We start from the raw sequence: 27,054 nt of genomic DNA on the forward strand, positions 1-27,054 counted from the left end.
TGTGTCTGCATCACATCACTGCCCAAAGCTGGTTTTGGAGGCAGCATCACCCAGAGTCCCAGGCACAGGCCCTTTAATTTCAACAGGCCCCTGGAGCGTGCCCCGTGCCAGCACGCACCTGCGACTCTGAAATAAGTACACGTGACTCTCTGATCTGACACCTGTGCTTCCACCCAGGTCTGGGTCTCAGCAGCGAAGACAGGGACACGCAGAGGAGCCTGGTCCTCCGCACACCTGTTCCTCTTTGTCTCCTGCCTGCTCTCCTCTGCTTCTCTGCAGACTCGGGGAGGCGCCTGCTCCATGCCCAGGATTCCTGGGCCCCAAGGTGAGAATGGCAGTTAAACTGTGTGAAGTTCCAGGTGTCGCTGATGCCCCTGGATTGTGACTGTGGCTCCTTCCATCTGAGACGAACTCCAAGAATTTCCACGGCTGGCGGTGACTTCTCGGGCTGGGAGGAGCAGTGGCATCTGCCTCCAGGAATGTGGGGCCTAGAGACACCAAGCCCAGGAATGCCTCCACGGGGCCCACACCTTCAGTTCCAGAAAATTCTGAGGGCTCCCGGTTCCCTGCCCATTTCTCTCTTTCTCCCTAAGCGTAAAGCTCAGGTAGTTTTTCTTGAGTGAAAATCCTAGAGAGTTGGATCTGAAATGGAGCTTAGCAGCCTGGGGCTTTTAGCAACAGGTGTGATTCATGTGCCTGGCCACGGCCTGAGTGCATGGGCTCAGGTAAGGCACCTGGGCTTAGGTGACTCACCTGCTCTCTGTGGTCCTCGCAGAGCAAGAGCCCAGCTCTGGTGATGAGGTAAGTTGGAAAACCACGTCACTCTCTGGGAGACTAACCATAGTAAAGGCCCTGACAAGTCCTGCAATAAAACCCCTCACTTTATAAGCCAGGGCTCACCACACTTCTTTGTCCACAGAACTCTTTCGGAAGTGACTCGTACTGCTGTGTCAGAGCACTGCTCTCTACAGAACATGGCCTGTGAACGGTGGCCTGGGCGTGGTCTCGGGGGGCCCCTGAGCTCTCAGATTCCCGGTTTAAAACCCTGGTGGCTTGCTTTCTCTCCTGAGGGCAGTTGGAGGAAGAAGGCCTGAGAGAAGTTCTGAGTTCAGAGTGAGGGCGCTGGGGGTGTGGGGGCAAGGGAGGCAGCTAGTGTGTGCACATGTGTGCATGAGAGAGATGGAGGGAGGGAGTGGGGGAGCGTGGCGGGGAGAGATAGAAATAGCCAGTTTTTAAGAGAAACCAAGAGATTACAAAGGTTGGGAGATACAAACAGAGAGAGGGAGGGGTGGGGTGGGGAGGCCCTTCCTCCGCACAGTGACTTCCTCTGGGCCCATCACTGATTAACCCCCCTCCTGCTCTGTCCTGACACCCCGGGAGCCTGTCCGGGAGCCAGCGGCAGGTGCCTGGTACGTCCGGAGAAGGCCCCCAGAGAGGAGCCTCGGTGAATCATTGACCGGCTTCCATTGTGTGGGAAGCAGCTGGGGCTGGCGAACCCGCCAAGCTCCCGGGCTGTGGGCAAAGGTGGCGCAGGCCGGGGCTGAGCCGAGCCCAGCAGGTGCTCCTCCGGAGCCTCCAGAGCCAGGGCCACCGAGGTGGTCAGGACGGCCCTGCACACTGGGCTCTCTCGCCGCCGGAGCCGTGGGAGTGGAATGAGCACTGGGCTGGGCGTTCTCGGCCGGTCTCTGCCACCGACTGACTGTGGCACCAGGACGGGTCCCTTGTGCTCTCTGCACCTCATCTCTGGTGGCCTTTTACTGGGGCCATTCCTTGTCGCCCTGGGGCAGCCCTAACCCGTCCCTGCAAAGGCCTCGACAGTCTCCAGAACTGCCCTGGGCACAGTAAGTGCCCAAGGCATGATGGCCAGGCTCTTGCTCCGACGACAGGCCTCTCAGCTGCCCGCCCTGAAACCTCACCTGTTACAGGGGGAGAGAAACGTTCGCTGAACAAGAGAAGAGAGCAAGGGAGTGTCCAGGGGACCCAGGTCTGGCAGGCTGGACCCCATGGATGGCCAGGGCCACTGTTTCCCCACATCCTACCTGGAGGGAACGCGGGGTGGGCAGGGAGATGGGGCAGGAGGTGCTGCTGAGGAGGAGGCAGCTGGGTGCTCTGAGCAGACTCTTGGGCTTGGGCTCCCGGCTGGGGTCAGAGGGAGACTGAGCCCCCGAGTGGCCAGTGAAGGGGCAACTTGCCACTTGCAATGCTCCTGCCACGTGTGGCCTGGGTAGGACTCCGTCTGTCCTGCTCTGCTTGATTCTCATACATGAGCTGAGAATCAGGGATTCCCTCCTCCATCCACCTGGGGAAATTTATTGAGCTCCTACTGGGTGTCAAACACTGTTCTGGGTGCTGGGTTTTGGAAAAAAAAAAAACACAAAAAAACAGGCAAGGCTGACATTTCATAGCCGGAGAAACTATGAATCTGAGAGGCTGGGCAATCGATGCAAAGTTCCACAGCGAGGAAGGGTGGAGCAGGGGTCAGAGCCGCGGTCCAGCCCCCCATTCCCCTTGCTCCTGCCGGTTGGTGGAGAGGCAGTGGGTGCATTAGACCAGCTGCCTCGCTGGGACAGAGGGTACGTCCTCTCCCAGGTCTGCCATCTTCTCTCTAAATTCCCTCCATTGACTTTGAGGGGCCGGCCAAGCAGTGGGGAATGGCTCCTGGGGGCAACAACAGAAATTCAGATTTTAAATGGGGACAGCTACTGATTTTTGAGCAAGTTCTATGCACCGGGCCCTGCAGCGTCCAGGGGGAGCCCCAGGAGTTCCTGAGCAGGGGAGGGGGGAGCAGAGCACTCCTGAACTCCTCTTGCCCTGAGCCCCTCCCGGCTTCCAGGACCTCTGCCCTCGGGTTATCAGGGGAAGCAGCTGAGGCTTTGCACAAACAGTCGGGGCAGGCAGGGACACAGGACAGATGGTTTATAAATAAGGGGGCCGGGAGGGGCTGCGCTGGTGTGGTGGGGAGGGTGAGCTGCAGGAGAGGCCAGGAGGAGGCCTCCGAGGCAGGGTGTGGCCTCCCAGCCCTGCCTTGCCTTCAGCTCCCCCTCCCACCCCAGGGGCAGACCCCTCAGATCAGAACTGAGTGCCAGCCCGGGCTCAGAGCCCTCCCGGAGGGCAGGGTGGCTTCCTCCACTAGCCTCCCACTGTGCCCACAAAGGCAGTGTCTTCAACATGGGGTGCCAGGGGAGACACGGGTGGGCAGGTGGGTAGGTAGATGGGAGGGGGGCGGGAAAGCCAGGATCCGGAGGGGAAGGGAGAGGGGGTCCTCTGGGGGAGGGAGCAGGTGCGGGACATCTGTATCTCACCAGGAACAAAGGGGCAGCTTCCTTCCTACCTTCCTTCCAGTTTTCTATCGCGTTAAAAAATAACACGCGTGTACAACAATGCATGTCGCGTATAGAGTGGCTGAGACCCTGGGCTCTGAAAGCCGACTGCGCGGGTGAGAATCAAGGGCCTGATTCTCCAACGAAGCAGGGCGCCTCCGTTTCCTCACCTGTAGAGTGGGGACCCCCTCCTAGAGCTGTTGCGAGGGTTGAACGCGCTCCTGGGTGCAGGGTCATATGACAGGGCCCGACGCATAGTAAGAACTGTATTAGCATTAATGACGATAGCGGTGAACTGTGAGGTTCAATAATATCGTCAACACCCGTGAGCCCATCGCTCACCCCGAGAACTACAACCTTTCCAGCAACCTGCATCGATTCCCTGAGCCCTGGAGGCGCCCACTGTCCTGAGTGTTGTGTTTGCAGTTCCTTGGCTTAAAAAAGGTTTGTTTCCTGCCTGTATACACACCTAACCAACCTGCTGTTCATGGTCCCTCCTGTGAACCTGATAAAAGTGGTGGCTATTTAGATGGTTTTCTGGGATGGTCCCCCCTCTTCCGCTCCTGAGATTCACCCACGTGAACCTGGCCTGTGGCAGGAGGCCATTTGCTGTGGGGACCTGCCACCTCTGGTTTCCCTCCGGCCCCTCTGGCCCCCTCCTGACCACCAGCCACACTGCAGCCAGCGAGAGCTCCATGCCATGTAGTTCCCTCCCACCCACCGCCTGGGAGCCTCCGGGACTCCCCCCTGCCCTGGCTCTGCCCCCCCCCCCCCCCCCCCCCGGCTCCAGGGCCACTTTTCATAGGCACCGCCCCTTCTTCTGGGAGGAGGGCAAGCCAGGTAGCACCCAGCTCTGCTTCTGACCGTCTGGGTGACCCTGCGTAGGTCTCCTGCCCTCTTTGGACTTGGTTTCCCCACCTGTGAGGAGAGGAGGCAATGCGGTCTGTTATTCCTCAGCAGCCAGGTTCTTCCTCCACCTGGAGGGGGCTTTGCCTCATCTGGGAAGTCGGAGGGGGCGCAGGGGCAGGTGGGACAGTGTGTGGGGGGTACCTCCCTGCTCTCTCCTCTCCCCGGGCTCGGAGGGGGTGCATCTGCACCCCTGACGTCCTCCCAGTGCTCAGCGGCTCTGCTCCCAGCCCCTTGAGTTTGTGTGTAAAACCTCTCCAAGACCAAATAAGCCACTGAAACTTGGATCAGAACCTTTTGGCAAGTGACAGCATGCATCCGGCCGCAGGCAGCAGCCGGGGCTGGGAGCCGGGAGAGGACAATTTCCCGTGCGGACTTGGGCCCCCAGTTTCTTCTCCTGCAAAATCAGGACAACTGTCCGCGCTGGGCGCATGCCAGGGACAGCCGGTCTGTCTCCTGGGCAGACCTTGTCCCGCAGGCCTGGTGAGAGAAAGCTTGCTCTAGAGGGCAAAGTCTGGGGCAAAGTTTAAAGTTTATGAGATGAGTTATCCATGCACAAATCACAGCACCTTCTTCGGTCAGAGGGAAACCAAGTGTCACGTTGTCCTCGTGTAACCTGGGGAAGGCCAGTCCTCCCACACCCTGCCCGTCCACACCTCGCCCTGGCCCGCCCCGCTTAGCAGGTGCTCCTGCCGGAACCATGATTTCTGTGCCACAGAAAACTCCCTTTGCGACTGTGACCCGGAAGCCCTTAAGGCAGAACCTACGTTGCCACGCGGAGGCCAAGGAATCACAGTGGCTTTATGAGTGGCCCCCAGAGGGCACTGAGCCCTCTTCTCTTCCTGAGCCCTGACTCAGCCCCAAATTTGGCCCTGACCTTGACCCCCAGTCTGAGTTTCAAGCCTGGTCCACCTCAGACCCCAAACAGATGGCAGGCTGAGCTGCAGCCCTGAAGAGAGATTGAGCTCTGACCGTGGCCCCATGCAGAGCTGGTCTCAGGGCCCCTGTGACAGTGGCTGATGGCTCCAGACCGCAGGTGCCCTGCAGAGCCCCAGCGAAGGGGGGGAGGGGGTGCCCTCTCAGAGGGCTTCTGTCAGCAGGGATCCATTCTGAGGTTCCAGGGCCCCTGCTCTGCCCCTGAGGTGAGGACAGAGTTGGGGAGCAGGGTGAGGAGCTAAAACTCAGCCAGGGTTTGGGGTCACTCTGGCCTTGCCCTGAGTACCCTCTGCCTCCAGCTCAGCCCAGCAAGGAGCATCTGGCAAAGTATCCAGAAATAGCCGCTCCCCAACGCCTGTTACCGGCTACAAGACCCCCACCCCAGCCCCAGCGGTGGGCAAGCTAGGAGCCGCCCTGAGACAGGGCCGCTGCCCTGGCAGCCATCAGGAGGGGCTGCGTTTGCGCATCATGACCACCGGGGGCACCAGACACGGGCAGGACAGAAGCCTCTGTGGCGGGTGCTCTGAGAACTGTCCGTCCCTCTGGGAGCCCACCTGCTTGTGGGACAGACAGACTTGACCCGCAGTCTCCGGTACCCGCCCTGTGACAGGGGAAGTGGAGCACTAGGGACTGCGATCTTTTAAAACTTTTAATGGTACAAGGGTAGTACTACTTCTTTTTCTGAAAATGAGTTTCTTGTAGGTAGCGTATAGTTGGGTCTTGGTTTTTCTTTCAACCTGACAATTTCCTTCACTGGGGCGATGAGTCCATTTAGGTTTAATTTTTTAATGAATACTGCTGGGCTCACCTCGGCCGCTTTGCTCTTTTCTCTCTGTCTCATCTGCTTTTTGTATCATTTTCATTCCTTTTCTCTTTTTTATTAATCAGTTTTTACATGATTCACTTGCTCTCCAGGCTAATTAACCATATCTCTTTGTTTTATTTTATTTTTTGCTGTGGGAGATCAAGAATTTCCAATCTATATCTTTAACTTATTGCACTCTGCCTTCCAGCTCTCTTATACTGTTTCACGTAGAATAAGAACTTTACAACCGCACATTCCATTTTCCTACTTTCATCCCTTTTTGCTATTATTTCACATTTTTTACTTCTCATATATGCCATAAACCCCCTAATATATTAATTGTAGCTTTGCTTTAAGTAATCAATTATTGTTTTCCCTTAAAAACTGTGGAGATGTGTGTGTGTGTGTGTGTGTGTGTGTGTGTGTGTGTATATATATATATATATATATATATATATATATAATAAAATTTACCATTTAAAGCATTTTAAGTGTACAATTCAGTGACCTTAAGTACATTCACAAGGTCGTGCGACCATCATCACTATCTACTGTATCTCCAGAACTTTTCATTTCCCAGAAACTCACACCCGTGAAGTAACAATTCCCCATCCCCCATGGCTCCAGGCCCTGGTAACCTCTGTTCTACTTTCTGTGCCTATGACCTGGGTGACTCTAAATACCTCATATAAGTGGAATCACGCAATCTTGTCTTTTCGTGTCATGGCTTATTTTCCTCAGCGTAATATGTTCAAGGTTCATCCATGCTACAGCCTGTGTCACAACTTCGTTGCTCTCTATGGCTGAGTAATATTCTATTGTAGGTATACACCACATTTTGTTTATCCATTCACCTGCTGATGGACACTTTTGACATTTGTGACTAATATCGCTATAAACTTTGCTTGGGTACAAGCTCTGTTGGGGCTCCTGCTGTCCATCCTCCTGTATGTATGCTGAGGGGTGGAATTGCTGAGGTGGACGGCAATTCTCTGTTTAACCTTCTGAGAAACTGCCAAACTGTCTTCCACAGCAGCTGTGCCATTTTACAGCCCCACCAGCTTGCATGAAGCTCCAGTTTCTCCACATCCTCGCCGACACTCGTTATTTTCCTTTAAAACGAGACAGGCATCCTGGCGGGTGTGGCGCCGTATCCCACGGAGGTTTTGATTTGTATTTCCCCAATGACCAATGGTGCTGGGCTTGTCCTCCTGTGTATATCATCTGGGGAGAAACGGATGTTCAAGTCTTTTGCCCATTTTTGAATTGGATTGTTTATTTTGTTATTGTTGTTGAGTTATAAGGGTTCTTTACATATTCTGAATACTAATGCTTTATCAGATGTATGATTTGCAAATATCTCCCCCACTCCATGGGTTGTCTTTTGACTCTCTTGGTAGCGTCCTTGCCTGCACAAAAGTTTTAAATTTTTATAGCATCCAGTTTGTCTCCTTTTCTTTTGTTTCCAGTGTTTTTGGTGCCCTATTGAATAAGCCATTGTGAAATCTAAGGCAATGGGGTTTTCCCTTGTGTTTCCACCAGGAATTTGAGTCTTAGCTCTTGAATGTAGGTCTTATTCATTTCGAGTTAACTTTTGTATATGGTATAAGGCAGTGGTTCTCAACCTTCTGGCCCTTTAAATACAGTTCCTATGTTGTGACCCAACCATAAAATTATTTTCGTTGCTACTTCATAACTGTAATGTTGCTACTGTTATGAATCGTAATGTAAATATCTGATATGCAGGATGGTCTTAGGTGACCTCTGTGAAAGGGTCGTTCGACCGCCAAAGGGGTCTCGACCCACAGGTTGAGAACCGCCGGTATAAGGTAAGGGAGGATCCAACTTCATTTTTGCACATGGTCTCCAGTTCTTCCAGCACCATTTGTTGAAATGACTATTCTTTCCCCATTGAATGGTCCTGGTAGCCTTGTCAAAAAGATCAATTGACCATATTGGCGAGGGTTTATTTTGGGTTCTTGATTCTATTCCACGGGTTTACATCTCCCTCTTTCTGCCAGTACCACAGGGCTTCGATTTCAGTAGCTTTGCAGTAAGTTTTGAAATCAGGAAGTGTGAGGCTTCTCACTTTCTCTTTTTGAAGATTTTTTTTGACTTTTCAGGGTCCCTTGAAATTCCATATGAATTTTAGTATGGACTTTTCTAATTCTGAAAAAAAAGCCTTTCGAATTTTTATAAGGATTGCGCATTGAATCTATCTATCAGTTTGGGAAGTATTGTCATCTTAGGAATATTATCTTACAATTCCTGAACACAAGATATCTTTCCCTTTATAGTTATTTTTAAGATCTTTAATTTCTTTCAGTAATGTTTTTTAGCTTTGTATGTAAAAGCCTTTCACCTCCTTGGTTAAATTTACTCCAAAGTATCTTATTCTTTTTGATGCTCTTATAAATGGCATGGTTTTCTTAATTTCCTTTTCAGATTGTTGTTAGTGTATAGAAGAACAACTGATTTTTGCATGTCGAGTTTATATCCTGCTACTTTGTTGAATTGGTTTATTATTCCTAATAGCTGTGTGTGCGTATGTGTGAGCATGTGTGCGTGTGCGTGTGCGCACTCTAGGATTTTTTACATGTACGATTATGTCATCTGTGAACAGCGATACTTTTTCCCCCCAATCTGGGTACTTTTATTTCTTGTTCTGGCACAGTTATTCTGGCTAGAACTTCTAGTACTATGTTGACTAGAAGTGGAGAAACGAAATATCCTTCTTTGTTCCTTAGCTGAGGGAAAAGGCTTGGGTTCTTCATCATGGGATGTGAGGTGCTGTGGGTGTTCATATATGGCCTCTCTCATGTTAGGAAAGCTCACTCTATTCTTAGCATATTGAATGTTTTTACCTTGAAAGGGTGTTACATGTTGTCAAATGCTCTTTCTGCATCAATTGAGATGGCCATATGTGCTCTTTTTCTTCACCCATTAGAGCCAATATTTTGTGTGTTCCGTTTGGATTTCTTGCTGTTACGGCAGGAGGAGGGTAAATCAGTCCCAGTTATTCTGTCTTGGATGGAAGCAGAAGTTCCTCAAATATGTTATTTTGAACTCTCTCCCTGTTGCTATAACTAGATTTAATTCATCCTTTTAATGCCTATAAGCTCTCATTGTGTGGATATATTACATCTTACTTCGCTATTCCTTTGCTGTTGGACATTTGTGTTTTGTTGTTGTTGTTGTTTTGTTTTGCTATCCTATCTAATAAAAGAGAAAAATGGTAATTGGTGTACGACGATACCCTTTTCATTGGCTAATCAGGGCTATATGCAAATTAACTGCCAACTAAGATTGGCAGTTAACTGCCAACAAGATGGTGGTTAATTTGCATATGTAGGCACAATGCAGGGAGGAGAAAGGGAAAGCAGGAAGAAGCCCCCTGCCACTGACAGTGATCAGAAACCCAGGGGGGAGCTAAGAGCTGGGAGGCAGGGCAAAGGCGGCCCTGGGCCCTGGCCCCCCAGCCATGATCGGAGAATCAGGTGCCTTTGCTGCCCTGGCCAGTGATAGCAGGAAGTAGGGGTGGAGCCAGCGATGGGAGCTGGGCACGGTCGAAGCTGGCAGTCCCGGGAGCTAGGGGCCCCTTGCCTGGGCCTAAAGCAAAGCACACGATCGCGGGGCCGCTGCAGCTGCGGGTCCCCGCTGCCCGGGCCGGACTCCTAGGCCAGAGGTGTTAGGCCTGGGCAGGGGCGGAGCCTGCAACCGCGGGGAGCTGGAGGTCCCTTGCCCAGGCCTGACACCTCTGCCAGAGGCCTCAGGCCTGGTCAAGGGGCCGATCCGGTGATTGGTGATCGGAGGGTGATGAGGGTCAACTCCTCTGGCCGAGGCATCAGGCCTGGGTGGGGGGCGGAGCCGGGGATTGGGGGGATATGATGGTCCCCTTGCCCAGGCCTGAAGCCTGGGTCAGAGGCGTCAGGCTTGGGCGGGGGGTGGAGCAAGCGATCAGAGGGAGATGGGGGTCCCCTGCCCAGGCATGATTCCTGGGCCAGAGGCCTCAGGCCTGGGCGGGGGCCAGAGCCAGTGATCAGGGGGAGATGGGGGTCCCCGGTCCAAGCCTGACACCTCTGGCAGAGGCATCAGGCCTGGGCAAGGGGCCGATCAGGCGATCGGAGGGTGATGGGGGTCTACGCCTCTGGCCAAGGTATCAGGCCTGGGCTGGGGGCAGAACCAGTGATGGGGGGAAATGAGGGTCCCCTGCCCAGGCCTGACACCTCTGTCAGAGGCGTCAGGCCTGGGCAAGGGGCCGATCCTGCGATTGGAGGGTGATGGGGGTCAACGCCTGAGGGCTCCCAGTATGTGAGAGGGGGCAGGCTGGGCTGAGGGACACTCCCCCCCGCCCCCCCACACACCCAGTGCACGAATTTCGGGCACCGGGCCCTAGTGTATTATAAACAGTGCTGCCCTCTGGGGCAAAGATCCAGCAGTGAAACTTCTGGGGTGTAGGGTGTGTTCATTTATCGATTCAATAGATCATATTACGTTGCTTTTCTTTTTTTAAAAAAAATATATTTTATTGATTTTTTACAGAGAGGAAGGGAGAGAGATAGAGAGTTAGAAACATCGATGAGAGAGAAACATCGATCAGCTGCCTCCTGCACATCTCCTACTGGGGATATGCCCGCAACCCAGGTACATGCCCCTGACCGGAATCGAACCTGGGACCTTTCAGTCCACAGGCCGACACACTATCCACTGAGCCAAACCGGTTTCGGCTACGTTGCTTTTCAAAGTGGGTCTATCAGTCAGTGTTCACGCCCATCTGCACAGCATAGAAGTACTATTTCCCCACATGATTTCCAAATATCGCATTATCAGACATTACAGTTTTATGCAGTGTGATAGGTGAAAAGCGTAGTCATTATTACTTCAATTATTTTTTGTTGTATATTGGTAATGTTGAGCATCTCTTTCTGTTTATTGGCCTTATATTTTACTAATTTTTTCGAATTGTCTGTTTAAAACCTTTGCTCACTTTTCTATTGGGTTATTTTTCTCTTTATTATTGATTTGTATGTATTTTTAAAAATATTTTTTATATTATCTCTTTGTCATTATTGGTCTCAAATATTCTTTCAGTCTGTGGCTTGCTTGTAGTTTTACCTATTTGTCCTTTCTTGAATATACATTTTTTAAAAATTAAATGTTGATGTGGTCAAATTTATTAATCCATAGTTTTCATTTTTTATTTAGAAAGTCTTCTTTCTTCTAAGGTCATAAAAACAAATTCCCATCATTGGGAAAACAATCTTATTTTGTTGTTTTATAGTTAGGCCTTTAAAGCATCTAGAATTTATATTTCATAAATATGAGCTAGAGATTTAACCTTATTTTTTCCTTACAAAGCCTCAATTGTTCTAACCTTATTTGCTGATACTTCATCCTTGTTATGTGCTACCGTTAGTGACTGTCCACTGTGGGCTAGGCTCTGCACGAGGCACTTCATATGCCTTTCCTTGACTACTTATCCAATCAACCCGATAAGCAAGGTATCATCCCATTATTCAGGTGGGGAAACTGAGTCTCAGAAAGGTTAAATAACTTGCCCAAGGTCACACAGCTAGCAAGTGGTGGGGGCAGAATTGAACCCCGAGTAGATACAGAGAGAAGATGGGAATTCAGTGACCTGGCCTGTTCAGCAGGGACATGGGCCTGGGGACCCTTGGGGAGCAGGAACGGTTCTCACCCTGAATCCTACTGTCTCTGTGAACTGGGTAACTCCTTCTGTGGTGCGAGGCCCCTCCCGTCCATTGTGGGATGCTCACCCGCATCCCTCCTTCCTGTCCTTCACCGTCAGGAGACCTTCCCGCTTCTCCCTCCTCCTTACCCTTGACCCTGACCCTGGGCTGTGATAAAGAAAACGGTCAAATATTGAGAAATAGTCCCTGGGGGATAAATTGTTCCCTGTTAAGTATCACTAATTCAGATAATAATCATTATTAAGTATCAGTATCACTTACTAATCATCATGAATGCTAATGACACTGACACTAATGATCAATAGGGATTAATGGTAACATTTGTCCTTGGGCTCTTGCCTCTTTGTAGCTGGAGGACAGAGGTTGTAGCTTTCCCTCTGAGTCGCACCTTCTCAGGGCTCTGCCCCGCCCCGGCTCCCCCCCACCCCCGCCTGTGATTCCCCCAACGCCCCCTCCCGCCTGTGAGTCCCCCAACCCCCCCTCCCCAGCTGGGAGAGGCGCTCACTGCAGGTCCTGGACCCGGGCGCGGGCTTGAGCCGGTGCCGCTCTGCGTCTTGTTCACGGGGAAGCACATGTGAACATTTGTGCAAAGGCGGGGCTCTGGGGCTTGGGGTGGCTCATGTTTTCTTTTTAATATACTTTGCTCAACACCTTGTTGCCGACGAAGACAGATGGAAACATAAAACCCCGCTGATGCAAACGATCCCTCAACCCAGACGTGGCGGCGAGGGGCCTCCATCATTCATGACTCGCGTCAGCTGTAAACACGTCTGGGGTCACCGGCGGCAGCCAGCTCTGGGGACGCCGCTGTCAGCACCTCCCACGCCCGGACCACGGAAAAGTGCGTTCAGATCCCAAATGCTGCGCGTGTCAGGGCCACCCAGAGCCCCGCCTGTAGCGTGGCCAATGGGGCGTCCACGCTAAAGGTCTAAAAGTATAAGAACCATCAGGTCCCGGATGTTAAGAATAGTTGAGGGCTGTGTACGTCCCCGTTTCTGTGGCCAACAGTCTTGCCCCGTTCCGCTTGGCCAGTGCACGAAGAGCTGTGCAAGCCCCGAGGAGCCCTGGGGAGTTTGACCCTCCACCCCCAAGCCCAGGGCCTTGCTGCCTGCAGGCTTCACCCCGCCATCCAGGCTGGCACCCTTACAAAAGGAGGTCCTGCCAGCCCACACAGGGGTGGTCACCCCCTCACTCTCCTCTCCAGACCCAATGACACCTTGCCCCAACCCCGCTGGGTCCTGCAGCCCTGAGCCCACCCTCCAGCCCTGGCTGGGGCTGGGAGCTCCCTAGGGGGCCCACGTCTCTGGCTTCTTCTCTGAGTCTTCATCGGGGGGAGGGCTCTCCTCAGAACGAGCCAGCAGAGTGGCAAGGAATATCCACCCACGTGGGGGGGGGGGGCAAGATGTGGCCTGTAGTTGTCACCTCCCTGGGCCCTGCTGTCAGGACAGACAGCCGATGGACTACGGAGAGTGGAAGGGCTCCGCCCCTCCCAGCTGGGGACACGGAGTCCCGCGCCAGGGCCGGCAGAGCTGGGCACGGCGTCCTGCAGTCCTGCTGAATATTCAGCTGGCCTGTCCCCTCTGTGGCTTCTGCCTGTGCAGTCGGCCACCTGGGAGGGGCGGGACGAGGGCCAGGCTCAGAGGCTGGCAGCAGGGGCTCTGCACGCTCCCACCATGGACAGCAGGGCGTGGGGGGCTGGCACCCTCTGCTTGCTGGGCCCATTACCAGCCGTGAGTAGCCAGCCCAGCCCCTCCTGCCTCTGGCTGGGCTCCAGAGCCTTGGGGGCACAGGGGGTCCCCACTGCCCTTCCCAGGGCGGGAGTCTCTCCCCACCAAGCAGGCGGCACTGTGGCTTGGAGAACTCCTGACCCCATGCTCCCTCCTTCCCTTCCCTTCCCTTCCCTTCCCTTCCCTTCCCTTCCCTTCCCTTCCCTTCCCTTCCCTTCCCTTCCCTTCCCTTCCCTTCCCTTCCCTTCCCTTCCCTTCCCTTCCCTTCCCTTCCCTTCCCTTCCCTCCCCTCCCCTCCCCTCCCCTCCCCTCCCCTCCCCTCCCCTCCCCTCCCCTCCCCTCCCCTCCCCTTCCCTTCCCTTCCCTTCCCTTCCCTTCCCTTCCCTTCCCTTCCCAGAAGGGCACCCTGTTAACTCCTTCCTGCAGGTGTTGGGCCACGTGCACCCCGAGTGCGACCTCGTTGCCCAGCTGAGAGAGGATGAGAGTGCGTGTCTACAGGCAGCAGAGGGGGAGTCCAACGCCACCCGGGGTACGGGGCTGGAGAGGGGATGGCTTCTTCGATTCCTCCATCGCCCCCAGCCTCAAGCTCAGGGTGTTGGGCAGGGCTGTCCCCTGGGCTGATCCATGCTGCCCCACCCCTCTCTAGGCTGCCCCGTGACCTGGGACGGGCTGCTGTGCTGGCCCACGGCAGGCTCTGGCGAGTGGGTGACCCTCCCCTGCCCAGCCTTCTTCTCTCTCTTCAGCTCAGAGCCAGGTGAGGGCTGGGGGTGAGGGTGGGGTGGGGTGTTTTCCTCTGGTGGTGCCAGAGGAATGTGCAGACACCCCCTGGCCTGAGGGCTGGCAGACCTGCATTTCAACAGCTTCCTCTTCTTGAGTGTGACCTTGGGCAAGTCAGGCCGCCTCCCGACCCTCAGCTTCCTGGCCCGTGACCTCGTGACCTCGTGACCTCGCAGGGGTGAGGGTTGTGAGCAGAGCACCGGAGGTGCTAGACCCAGCGCCTGGAACCAAGCGATCATTCCCTGGGTGTTAGTGGGGGGCTGGCTGTGGGGTGCAGTGGGCAGAGCCTGCCTGCTGGCCAAGATGCTACCAGCTGCCTAATGGGGTGGGGCCCCCACTGCTCTACCTCCACTCCCTGGCCTGGGCGTCTGGGGTGGCCGGTCCCTCCTCCTCCCCCTGCCCTTAGGGCCCTGGGGGCACAACTCAGGACTCTGCCTCCCAAGGGAATGACTCTCTCTGACCCATGGTGACTCCGAGGCCAGAGAGGAAGGTCCCAGATGTGCCCCAGGCAGGACCTCCTCGAGGGGCTGTGTGTGCAGCCACCAGGGGCATTTAGGGGCAGAGGCGCCCCATCCCTCAGGGGAGAAGTTGTGACCAGGCCTCTGCTTCCCCACCTCCGCCCGCCCCCCAGGCGCCGTGCAGCGGGACTGCACCATCACCGGCTGGTCCGAGCCCTTCCCGCCGTACCCTGTGGCCTGCCCTGTGCCCCTCGAGCTGCCCACAGAGGAGGTAAGAAGCCTCCTGCAGGAAAGGTCGCCATGGAGGCCTGTGTGGGTGCCGCCCGCATGCCTGGAGGGGCCGCCTTTCCATTGCAGCCAGCGGGTTGGAGTAGCAGTTACAGCAGATGCCCAAAAGGTGGCAGTGTCTGCAAGAAGAGTCGTTTGCTGATCTGCTCCAGGGGCCACGTTGCTAGGAGGGTGGAGGCACAGAGGGCAGGTGGCAGATTGCTGGCCACCCTCCCTGTGCCCAGGCTCAGGGCAGGGAGTCTTGGGTGGTCTCAGTCATGGTCCTGGGACAGCTCCTGCCCTATCTAGCCCTCGGCTGGGGGCAGCGTGCTTGGCTGTGGTGTGGGCAAGGGGGAAACCAGCCCAGAAGGGGCCACAGTGACCCTACGGTAGCTGGCACGGCCACACCTCTGAATGGAGCCAGGCATTTCTGAGGTGCTGCCATGCCCGTCACCCCATATGCCTGCCCTCAGCCATGTGGGGGAAAGCATGAGTCTGACCATTTCTCAGGTGAAAAGACTGAGTCAGAGGGGCCGTGATCGCCTGCCTCCCCAAGGGGCTGAGCCCTCGCTCCGTCCTCTGCCTGCACCCCTGCCTCTGCCTCCGGGGTCCAAGCTGGACTTGGACCAAACACATGATGGGAGAATGAGCTTCTCCCTATGGCTGTCGCTGGCCGGCCCCTTTACTGGAGGACATTGTGTTCCCAAGCCAAGCAAGCTGATGTCAGTACACAAGCCCAGTGCCCCCCTGGGCTTCCTCGCTCCCCAGAGATGTGGAATTTCTGCTGCCGCCTGTCCCAGCCTGGGAGCAGCAGCGAGTGAGCATCCCCGTCCCGCCCCTCTGTCACCAACAGAGGGTCAAGCAGAGGTCACAAACACTTCAGTCCACAGGGAGCTTGCCGAGGCCCCACGGACACCCCTGGTCCCAGACGGCGTTTCAGGGTAGAGCTGAGAGCTTCACCTGCTAGACTGTCCCTCCCCCAAAGGCCCAGTTTCTGAGACTCTATCTCCGCTCTCCCCAGGAATCCTACTTCTCCACGGTGAAGGTCATCTACACCCTGGGCCACAGCGTCTCCACCGTGGCCCTCCTGGTGGCCATCGCCATCCTGGTTGCTCTCAGGTTCGCCCTCTGCGTCACCTGCTCGGAAACCTTTGCTCCCTCCTTGTGGTCCACTGAGCCTGGTTCTGTGCCTGGTTGTTCAACAGGTTCCCGCACCTGGGCCACGTGGATGTCTACCTTTCCCTTCTTTTCCCCACGCGTAGACCCCTCCCAGCATCCCCTCCCAGCTCTACAGCTTTGCTCATGTGAAGTGGATTCTGTTTGCTTGTGACGCCTGCTTCCTTTCTCCTCAGTGTGTTTACAGCGAAGTCCAGCTCCCACCCTCTTCTAGGAATCTTCCTTGCCTCCTCCTTGCAGCCCTTCTTGATTGTTTCAAACCTTTGACCACTGACCTTTTCAAGTTCCCCCCACATCAGACTTTAGGGTCTGAGGCCCATGACCTGGTCTGTGCTGTTCTCGGTCCTTGGGGATGAGCCTCATCTCCATAGTTACCCAGGGGCTCCCCTGGGCAAGGTCCTGCCACTTGCTCCTCTGTCCCCAGACTACGAGCTCCCTGAAGGCAGGGGCTGGAGTTGCCTGTCCCCTCGCCTTCCCTGAGCCCCGGGCAGGGGTTAGTCAGCTGTCCGGCAAGGCTAAAACTCAAGGTCAGCCCAACTCAATGGAATGCAAGCCAACCAAGTCCACTCACTCCTCCCTCCCCCCCTCCTCCCTGCTCAGCCTCCTCCCACCTGCTGCCCTCTCCCATTCGCCATCTGTTCCTCACCCTCCCGCCCCTGCAGGAGGCTCCACTGCCCCCGGAACTACATCCACACCCAGCTGTTCGCCACCTTTATCCTCAAGGCGGGAGCCGTGTTCCTGAAGGACACCGCCCTCTTCCACGGCGAGGACACGGACCACTGCAGCGTGTCCACTGTAACCGCCACGGTCGGGGCGCGGGGCCGGTGGGGGGTTAGAAACTCGCTGCTCCTGCTGGAGCCTGCCCAGCCCTGTGGCCAACCTGGGCTCGGCCTTGCCGACTACAGACCAGGAACTGCCCCCACCTTCCCACCCTAAAGCCTCATGCCCTTTCCTGGACTAGGGTGCCCGTCCATGCTATTTCCCATAGTGCACTCTCCACTCCATATCCCACCCTAGACCATGTCACTCCGCCAGCCTTTTCATTTCACCCTGCCCCTGGCACTTGTCCATCTGTCCATGGCGAGGGACTGGGCTGAGTGGGTGCCTCCCTCCGAGGGCACAGAATGGACCAGGTTATGAGGGCACCAGCTGGAGGGAGCTGAGAGCTGGAGGAGCGCGAGGGAGGACTCCAGGGAGGGGATGGCTTGGAGCTGGGTGGGCAGCAGTGGCAGGGGGAGGGGAGGGAGGACGTGTTTCCTGGGAGGACCAGGGTGAGCAACCGCACATACCGGAGAACCTGTGCGTGTCCAAGCAGCAGGGAAGTCATCACGGGGGAGGGGAAGTGGGAGAATGCGGGGGACAGGAAATGAAGGCAGTTGGGCAGAGTGTGCAGGCCCAGCCCTTAGAAGGTACTGGAAGACTGTGCTGGAAATGAACAGATAAGCGAATGAGCAAACCATTGATGACCTGAATCAATGAATGAAAGACATGATAATAGTAGTGTGGACTGAGCACCTATGTGCTAGGTATTACACCAAATGCTTTGCATATATTGTCACCTCTTCTTTCCTGCATCTATTTCCATTTCAGTTCATTTATAGATGACAATTGGCAATGTCATTGGCTGCTTAGTGGTGGGACTGGGGCCAAGCCTGGGCCACCTGAGCTCAGAGGTGGCGTGCTGCACCCCTGGCAGCTGAGGGGGCCCTGTAGGAACAGAGGCCGGGATGGAGGCGTGGGCGCATGTGCGCACATGTTTGCAGGATGGAGCTGTGCATGAATGCATGGTGTTCCCTGCCCACAGCCCTAGGGACTGACTGGGGCTCAGGAGAGATGGGGTGAAAGTGAAGGTAGTAGCAATCATATCTAGCTTCCATCCAGGCTCATGAGGCCACGAGAGAGGTGCTGGAAGTTTTCCTTTTACAGACGAAAAGCTAAAAGCTAAGGTGCGGGGAGGTGACCAGCTAGTAGAGGGTCATTTTGAGCCCAAGCAGTCAGGTCCCACATCTGTGCCCCTCACTGCATCCCCTCTGGGGCAGCCAAGTGGAGGGCCCGGGTGGGGTAGGGAGACTTGGGCAGGCTCCCATGAGCGTCCCGGCCCGCAGGTGCTGTGCAAGGCCTCTGTGGCCAGCTCCCACTTTGCCACCATGACCAACTTCAGCTGGCTGTCGGCAGAAGCTGTGTACCTGACCTGCCTCCTGGGCTCCCCGTTGCCCAGCACCAGGAGGGCCTTCTGGTGGCTGGTTCTCGCCGGCTGGGGTGAGTCCCTGGGGCTGGCTTGGGCACCCTGGGTGAGGTGGAGGGTGGAGATTCCCAGTAATCACTCAGCAGCCCTAGAGTGATTGTTGGGAAAGGAACCCCGGGCTCTGCCCTGGTCCCGCCTTCATTGCACCCTGTGTGGTGGGCAGGGTGGTGGGAGGTGGGGGCAGGTGTCTGAGCCGAGATGTGGACCCTCCCTCGTGTCTTCTCTGTGCCCCACAGGGCTTCCCCTGCTCTTCACTGGCACGTGGGTGGGTTGCAAGCTGGCCTTCGAGGATACTGCGTGAGTCTGGGTGACCTCCTCGTCACACCCCAGGGGGTGTGGGCTGGACTATCAGGAACATGGCTGTTCTCAGGCCTGGGAGAGGAGGAGGGCCCAGTCCTGCCTTCAGGATCTCCCAGGCTTGAGAGTGTGGTAGATGCAGAAGCCTTCCATGGGTAGCACAGGAGGGACAGGAGTCTGAGTGGGAGGGGCCTCAGATTCTTAGGATTTGGGGGTTCAGGGAGAGCTAAGGGTAGGGGTGGGTGTAAGTGGGGGCCTCCTGGAACAGAGGAAGTGTTGGCAGCAGCAAGAAAACAGCAAACAGACTGATTTTCCAGGAGTTTATCCTTCTAGGTGGAGACAATGGGTGAGCCCAGCATGGATTGGGGCGCCCCTCTGAAAGGGGCCCAACTCTCTGAGAGACAAGATAGTCGGTGTGGGGAGGGGGCCCTGGGAGGCTCCAGAGGCAGAATTAGAAGCCAGGAGGCCAGCAGGTAGAGGGTGTGGAGGAGAGTGTGCATGGGTTACCATGGCAAAGGCACCAGCCTGAGCCCTGGCCTGTCCTCTCCATAGGTGCTGGGACCTGAACGACAGCTCCCCCTACTGGTGGATCATCAAAGGGCCCATCGTCCTCTCTGTTGGGGTCAGTTCCTGGGGCCGGCCAGTGTCCTCTTGCTTTAGTCAGCCAACCCCCCTGGGTCCACCGCGGGGCCCTACATAGTAGGAAAAAGGACTCCAGCTGTGAGGCCCTCTCTGGACCTCAATCCTATTGGGCAAACCTGGGGGGTGGTCTTGGTCAGCACTCAGGCCCCTTCTGGCTCAGACTCTGGATGAACCTGGTGCCTGGTTGCGGCTCACTTACTACTGCAGTGAGAGGCTGGGCGGGCAGGCGGGGGACCGCTGCGGCTGAAACCCACCATCTCCCACGAGGAAACGGGGCAGCCAGGATTGGTTGGCATGGCCTTCGTGAATGTGCCCATTTCCCCAACTTAGCAACCGCGCTAAATGAAGGCCAGTGCTTTGTGCTGGGAGCCCCTGGGAGGTGCTGAATGCAGGATGACAAGGCCTGACCTCCCACCCTTGGCCCAGGATGGAAGGGGGGACCCTGAGCCCCCGCCCTCAGAAGTGGGCACGTGGGACCTCCCAGCCTCCAGGCTACACGTTCTAGAGCAATGATCTGTGCACCCACCCACCTGCACAGCCCTGTGTCTCTATGACTTGGGGTTTCTGGTTCCCAAACGGACTCCACCCCAGGTCACCAGGCCCACCCTTGACCTTTGCCTTCCACCTTCCTGCACCTCTGTTTCCAGGTGAACTTTGGGCTTTTTCTCAATATTATTCGCATCCTGCTGAGGAAACTGGAGCCAGCTCAGGGCAGCCTCCACGCCCCGTCTCAGTACTGGTACTGTGCACGCACGTATTGGGGGATCCCGGGACATACCTGGAGCATGAGTCAGGGTGTTTCTGTTTTACTCACGATGAGGCAGTCACGATCCTGGCCTGGGCTCCTCCCCATGTTCCCTGAGACAGACTAGCTCTGTTCCTGCCTCCCAGGAGATTGTAGGATGGGAAGGATAGAGGCTCCAAATAGGCTGATGAGTGCTGGGATCAATGTCTCTAAAAGCCTGCAGAAGGAGATCCTTTCTAGAGGGGTGTGGGGGCAGGGGTGGTCAGGGAAGACTTCCTGGAGGAAGTGGTCTTTGAGCTGGACTTTGAAAGATGCATGGACTTTGCCTGGAATAAATGGAGATGAGCATTTGGCATAGGGAATAGGAGGATCCAGGGGCCCAAAGCAAGGAGGTACAGGCTGCATGCGGGGAGGATGGAGTTCCCCAGGGTGTAGAGTTGATATGCGGAGCTGGTGGGAAGAGAGAGTAGGCAGGGGGCAGGTGGGAGTTTGGAGTTCTAGCCTTGGGAGCCTGAGGCTTGTCCTCTCCTGCAGGCGTCTCTCTAAGTCAACCCTTCTCCTCATCCCGCTGTTTGGAATTCACTACATCATCTTCAACTTCCTGCCTGACAGCGCTGGCCTGGGCGTCCGCCTCCCGCTGGAGCTGGGACTGGGCTCCTTTCAGGTGGGGCCCCACAGGTTCTTTCCCTCCTTGGTGGGAGGAAGATGCTGCTGCCAGGGCTGTTGGGCTGGCCATTCTTCCTTCCAGCCACTCCTCTATTTACTCACCTAACTGCCTGTCCACTTTCTACCCGTCCATCTCCCCATTCATTCAACTACCCCTGTACCTATCTACCCACCCATCTACCCTCCATCCATCCATCCATCCATCCATCCATCCATCCATCCATCTGTTCATCCATCTATTCAACACTTGCTCAGCACCATCATATGCCAGGCTCTGTGCTCAATACTGGGGGATGCACAGATAAAGACAGTCCAAGAAATTAGACCTACAGTACAGACTCGGCAGGTTTGCTATAATGATTACATGAGGCAATCGCCTGGCACATAGTAAGTGATGCAGCTACCTTCCCTTTTCCTCAAAGACCAGGCTCACGCCACTGCCTGGGAGGAGTGGGAGGTGGGGGTGGGGGGGGGGGGGGAGAGTAGAAAGACCACAAACACTGTGAGGCCAGGCCACGGTATTCTGACAGGTCCTTTCTCTTTGGCCCCACAGGGCTTCATTGTGGCCGTCCTGTATTGCTTCCTCAACCAAGAGGTATGTGACTCTCCAGGCTGTTCTTACTCATCGATCCTTCCCTCCCACCATCCTAAGACCCCTGTCTCCTGCTCAGACCCTGCCCATCCCAGCTCAAGCCAAACCTTGACTCCTGTGATCCTTGGCAGGAGCCTGTCCTGAGCTGGATCCAGCTGAACCTGAATGCTTCCTGTTAATGTCTTTTACCCATCCCTCTTCTCAGCTGGGCCGTTTACTCTCCATTCAGCAGGGGGTGGGGGAGGCCTTTTAGGATCAGAAGAGGGATCCAGGGATGGGCTCTGTGTTCCTAAAAAATTGAATAAAAGGGAAAGTGGGAGAGGGAATAAGCCAGATCCAGAGGAGAGAAAGAGAAAGGAGACAGAGGAACCAAGAAAGTCAGAGGTGGACATACAGGGATGTAGGAAAAAAGAATTGGCTGCAGAAACAGGGATGATGATGGAGGGACACGGAGAGAGAAGGGACCTGGAAGAGAGTCACACACAAAGAACAGCCCAGGCAGAGGTGGACATGCTCAGCACAGACGGAATACATGGTGGCGATGCACATGCAGAAACGCGGAGAGATGGCAAAGAGGAGCCAATGAAAACATCCCACGCAGAAGGCGCCGGACATAGTTTCCTTAGGACAGACTGGCTTTGTGGGGAGAGCTGGGAGGACTGAACTCAGCGCCTCAGATGGCCAGGCCTGGCGCTGTGGGCACAGGCAGAGCCGGGGGCTCCCTCTAGTGGCCATGGGTTTGCTGTGGGCTCTGCGTTCTGCTGGAGACCTAGGTGCATGTGCCTGACACCCCCCTTCACCCCGATCTCCAACACACACCCTCCATCCTCACATCCCCCTCCCCCTCCCCCCTGCTGTGGGGCACTGCCCTCCCCTCACCTGTCATGCCTGTGTCTGACTGGCTCCCTCTCCTCCGATCCTCTTTGCTCACACTCCAGACTCTGGCTGATGGGCCCTGGGGATGCAGGGAGAGGAGCGGCTCTGGGTGAGGCTGGTGGGGCCTGGGGAAGGGGATCCCACAGAGGTCTGTAAAGGACTTTCCCAGGACGCAGTGTTGAGGACCAGATAGTTACCTACTGCTGGTGATGGGGAGCTTACTACCTCTGAATAGCCCTTTCTGTTGCCAGACAGCTCACCTTGATGTTGAACAGAAACCTGTCCCCCTTTTGCCCTCACCACAGCCTCAGCTCCCTCTGCCCCGACAGCCCCATGGAGAAGCGAGGGTACAGACCTTGCCCCCTGCACCTCCCGGGCCACCTTGCTTTCAGTTCCTGTTGGTCTCTGCACTGCAGGTGCTCAGGCGGCATGCGGAGTCCCCTCTCCCTTGAGGCCATGTCTCTGGACAGCTTTCCCAGCGGCCACAGCTCAGCTCAGTGGGCAATGGCAGGGCTGAACCCCAGAGTGGGGGATGGTCTAAGCCAGTGGTCGACAAACTGCGGCTCTCGAGCCCCATGCGGCTCCTTGGCCCCTTGAGTGTGGCTCTTCCTAAGCCTTAGGAGTACCCTAACTAAGTTAATAACAGTGTACCTACCTATATAGTTTAAGTTTAAAAAATTTGGCTCTCAGAAGAAATTTCAATCGTTGTACTGTTGATATTTGGCTCTGTTGACTAATGAGTTTGCCGACCACTGGTCTAAGCTATTCAGGGAGGACAGGGTAAGTCATCTGGCCAGAAACTCAAGAAAGCACCCATCCATGTCTTTATCTGGGCCCAGACAAAGGCAGTGCTAAAAGGTAGAGAAAGGAGCTAAAGGGAAGGGCCAGAAATATATCCGGGAAGGAGGAAGCAGTAGCAGTGCGTAGCAGTGGCTGTGCCAGCCATGGCTTCTCCTGCTGGGAGCCTGTCTGTCTCTCCGGCATGGTCTCTCCCACACGCGCAGCCGCCCTGGGGGTGAGTAAAGGCGTGGCGGTGGGACCTGTCTCACATTTCCCCCCTTTCCCTGGAGGTGCGGACTGAGCTCTCACGGAGATGGCGCGGCCACAACCCTGAGCTCCTGCCGGTCCGGAGGACCCATGCCAAGTGGACAGTGCCCTTCCGCTCAGGGACTAAGGTGGTGACCTCTGTGTGCTAGGCTGGCCACCTCCCGTGCCGGGAGTCCACACCTGAACTTGGGCAGCTGCAGCGGGTCCACCACGTCCGAAGGAGTGGGGCCTCTTGGGACCCCCAAGTTCACAGCCCCACCCCAGCCGCTGCCCAGCCCTGGGCAGGGTGGCCCCTCTTACCTGTCCTGTCCCTGACTCTTTCCCCCTGGTCCTGCTGGAAACCAAGATCAACAGTAATTAATATAAATGTGAGGAGTCTGGCAGAAGGCTAGCCGGCACTCCTTCTGATATTCACAGGGAGAATATTTACGTTTTATTACTTCCTGCCGACTCAATGGCCTAAAGCAAACTCCCCCCAAACCTGACAATCTTACTGTTTACTTAACATTACCATTGCTATGTCTGTTTGCATTCCTCAAAGGCAATTGTGTATTCTAGTAAATAAAAGCAGCTGGGAACGGAGACTCAGGGAGAACTTGACTGCTATGGTCGAGTTTTCCTCTGGTTCTTCCCTGCCATCCCCCCCCCCCCCGCCCCATATCAAAATTAATATTTTGTCTTGTGTGTCATTTGTGCATCAGCTCTTCCTCCAAGCCTTTGAACCCCCAAAGCCACGCTGGCTGTGGACTTTCACAGGGTCCCTGGGTGTCTAATTCTGACTTCCCTGGCTCCTCTGTCTCTGTTCTTCTCATGGGCCTCCTCCTAGCGCCTGAGCTGTAGCTCGAGGCCAGAGGAGCCAATAAACGTGTGATGAATAGATACCGTGTGTGTGTGAACGCCCGAGCCTCACGGGTGACGGATCTATGGCCTCGGCCTTCGCTCGGATCTCTGGTGCGCAGCGCCTGCATCATGGCTCAGTCCACGTGACACACCGTCGTGGACTTGTCTGCAGGGATCGCCTTGTTTCATTCACTTTAACGTGGACTCTCCTTGCTTTCTCCCTCCGCTCCCATTCCCCTCCTCCCGCAGGCAAACATCCCACGTGTTTATGTGATATTTGTGTTTCTGTGTGTTCTTGCGAAATGTGGAGTGTGTTGTGTGTCTGTCCTTTTGGCTTACATGCCCGCTGCCGGGTATGTGCCTGACATCTGGCTTCAACGCCTTTCCCCTCCACACTGGGTTTTAAGAGACCCCCCCGGGTGCCCTGTGCTCATCTGGTCCCTTGTTTTGGCAGCTGCCTGGTGCCACGCGGAGTCTCCCCCTCCCTCTAGGTGAACGCTCGTGACCCTGGGAGTGGAAGTGCCCCGGTCATCAGTTAGGTCTCTTCTGAGTGTGACAGCAGTGACAGATGGCGCTGCAGGATGCCCGCAAAGTCTGTGCTCCCACCAGCAGCTCCGGAGCACTTGGCGGTACTCAGCTTTTTAACGTTTGCAAGTCGAATGGGTGTAAAGTGACATCTCCCTTGCTTTAATTTGCATTTCTCTGACGCCTAGCGAGTGAGCATCTCTCCTTGCGCCTGTTAGCCTTTTGGGGTTGTTGTTCTGGAAATGGCTTCGTTTCCTCGAGGGTGAAGCTTCCTCAAGTCTAGGCCGCCTTCTTGTGCCCCCAGCCTGACATCACCCATCCCATGGCACGGTCCATCCCTCCCCCGCCCCATTCCTTGGCAGGAGGGAGGAAAATGAGACCTGGGCGCTGTCCTTGGGGACCTGTCAGCTGATGGCGGTGGAGGGAGATTTCAGGACAGAGACCAGGCAGGAATGGGCACTGCGGGTCAGAACGAAATCTCTCCCTTTCTTGGTCACCCAGAGCAGATTGGCCCTCAAACTCAGCCCCTTCCCCGGCCGCCTTCCCTGCCACCCTCCTCTGCGGGACACCCTCCTCTCTAGTCACCGGGCTTCCAGTGAAAAGAGACGAGGCCACAGAAACCCAGGGTCACCCCAAGGTCAAGGAGCAATCCCAGCCTAAAGCCCTACCATGCATTCCTTCCTGCAGTCTCAGTTCATGGAAGCAATTCATACTCAGTGCAGGGCGTTTGGGAGCTAGGAAAGGGATTAAAAAAGAAAACAAAAATCAGCCAAAACCTCATTACCAAAAGACAGTCACCATCGATATTTTTGTACGTTTTCTGAAAAAATTTTCTATACATCTTTGAAACATCTTGAGATCATAGTATATTTATAAACTTGTATCTTGTTTCTTATGCTTAAAATTAACATACCCAATTTTTAAATCTTCATGTGAGGGTATTTTTTTCCATTGATTTTTTTTTAGGGTGAGTGGAGGGGGGGGGGTGAGAGAGTGAGAAAAAGAGAGAGAAAGAGAAAGAGAGGAGAAACATTGTTGATGTGAGAGAGACACATTGATTGATTGCTTCTTATACAGGCCCCCACCAGGGCCAGGGATTGAGCCTGCAACGGAGATACATGCCCTTGACCAGGAATTGAACCCTTGACCCTTCAATCCTTGGGCCGACACTCTAATCACTGAGCCAAACTGGCCAAGGCAACATACACCATTTAAAAATGGCCAATGAGTCCAGACAGTGTAGCTTAGTGGTTGAGCATCGACCTATGAACCAGGAGGTCCCGGTTGGACTCCTGGTCAGGGCACATGTCCATATTGTGGGCTCAGTCCCCAGTGGGGGGAATGCGGGAGGCAGCCGATCAATGAATCTCTCTCATCATTAATGTTTCTATCGCTCTCTCCCTCTCCTTTCCTCTCTGAAATCAATAAAAATATATATTTTTAAAAAATGGCCAATGAGCCCATGAAAAGATGCTCAGTATCTTTAGTCACTGGGAAAATGCAGAAGAAAACCACAATGACATACCATTTCACACCCACTAGGATGGCTAAATTAAAAAAAAAAAAAGGCAAAACAAGTGTTCATGAGGATGTGGAGAAATTGAAACTCTTGGATATTGCTGGTGGAGTGTCAAATGGTGCCGGCGCCTGGGCGAAAAGTCTGGCAGTTCTTCAAAAAGTCCAACAATGAGTTACCATAGGACCCAGCCGATCTACTCTGAGGCGTGTAGGCAGGAGCATTGAAACCACATGTCTATACAAAGACTTGTACATGAGTATTCATAGCAGCATTACTCATATTTGCCAAATGTGCATATATTGGTGAATAGATAAACAAAATGAGCTTTATTAACACAATAGAATGTTACAATTTAAAAAAATGAAACACTGATACAAAATACAATATGGATGAACCCTGAAAACATTATGCCAAGTGCGAGAAGTTAGTCACAAAAGGCCACACAGTGTGCGGTGCTACTTGTGTGCAGTGTCCAGAATAGGCAGATCCCTAGAGAGAGACAGGCGTTTGTAAGGACAATGGGGACTGTTGCTGAAGCGTGTGGGGTTTCCTTGAGGGGTGATGAAGTGGTCTACAATCAGATGGTGGTGATGGTTGCCCACGGTGAATGTACTAAAAACCACTGAATCGTATACTTTAAGTGGATGAAATTTATGACATGGGGATTATGTCTCAATGAAATTATTAAAAAGAACAAACGGGTGGTTGCAGCAGAATGCTTGCAAACCTTTTGTTCCGCTACATAATTTGCGAAGTCTAATATATATACATATACACACACACATATATATATAAATTTATATATTTAAATTCTTTATTGTTTTGAAGTATTACATATGTCTCCTTTCCCCCCATTGACTTCTCCTCGGCCACTGAAGTCTAATATTCTTTATTTAGCCAATAATTATACAACAAATCTATTGGTGGAGGTTGCTCCCAACTTTTTAAATAAATAGTTGTAATAAACTTTCTTGCAT

At 54.6% G+C, this 27,054-nt stretch overlaps 1 protein-coding gene across 1 annotated transcript; it reads left to right on the top strand.

The window, feature by feature from the left end:
* Window positions 1-715: 715 nt before the first annotated feature.
* On the top strand, window positions 716-23,807 carry GHRHR (growth hormone releasing hormone receptor). Its single transcript, XM_059711279.1, has 14 exons — window positions 716-725; window positions 776-801; window positions 13,832-13,934; window positions 14,052-14,159; window positions 14,814-14,911; window positions 15,929-16,026; window positions 16,746-16,878; window positions 18,189-18,342; window positions 18,565-18,625; window positions 19,178-19,247; window positions 19,915-20,006; window positions 20,547-20,676; window positions 21,232-21,273; window positions 23,217-23,807. The coding sequence occupies exons 1-14, from the start codon at window positions 716-718 to the stop codon at window positions 23,340-23,342; spliced, it is 1,251 nt and encodes a 416-aa protein (XP_059567262.1). The 3' UTR covers window positions 23,343-23,807.
* Window positions 23,808-27,054: the final 3,247 nt, after the last annotated feature.

The sequence above is a fragment of the Myotis daubentonii genome, chromosome 10 (assembly GCF_963259705.1).
Source record: "Myotis daubentonii chromosome 10, mMyoDau2.1, whole genome shotgun sequence".
NCBI classification, from domain to species: domain Eukaryota; kingdom Metazoa; phylum Chordata; class Mammalia; order Chiroptera; family Vespertilionidae; genus Myotis; species Myotis daubentonii.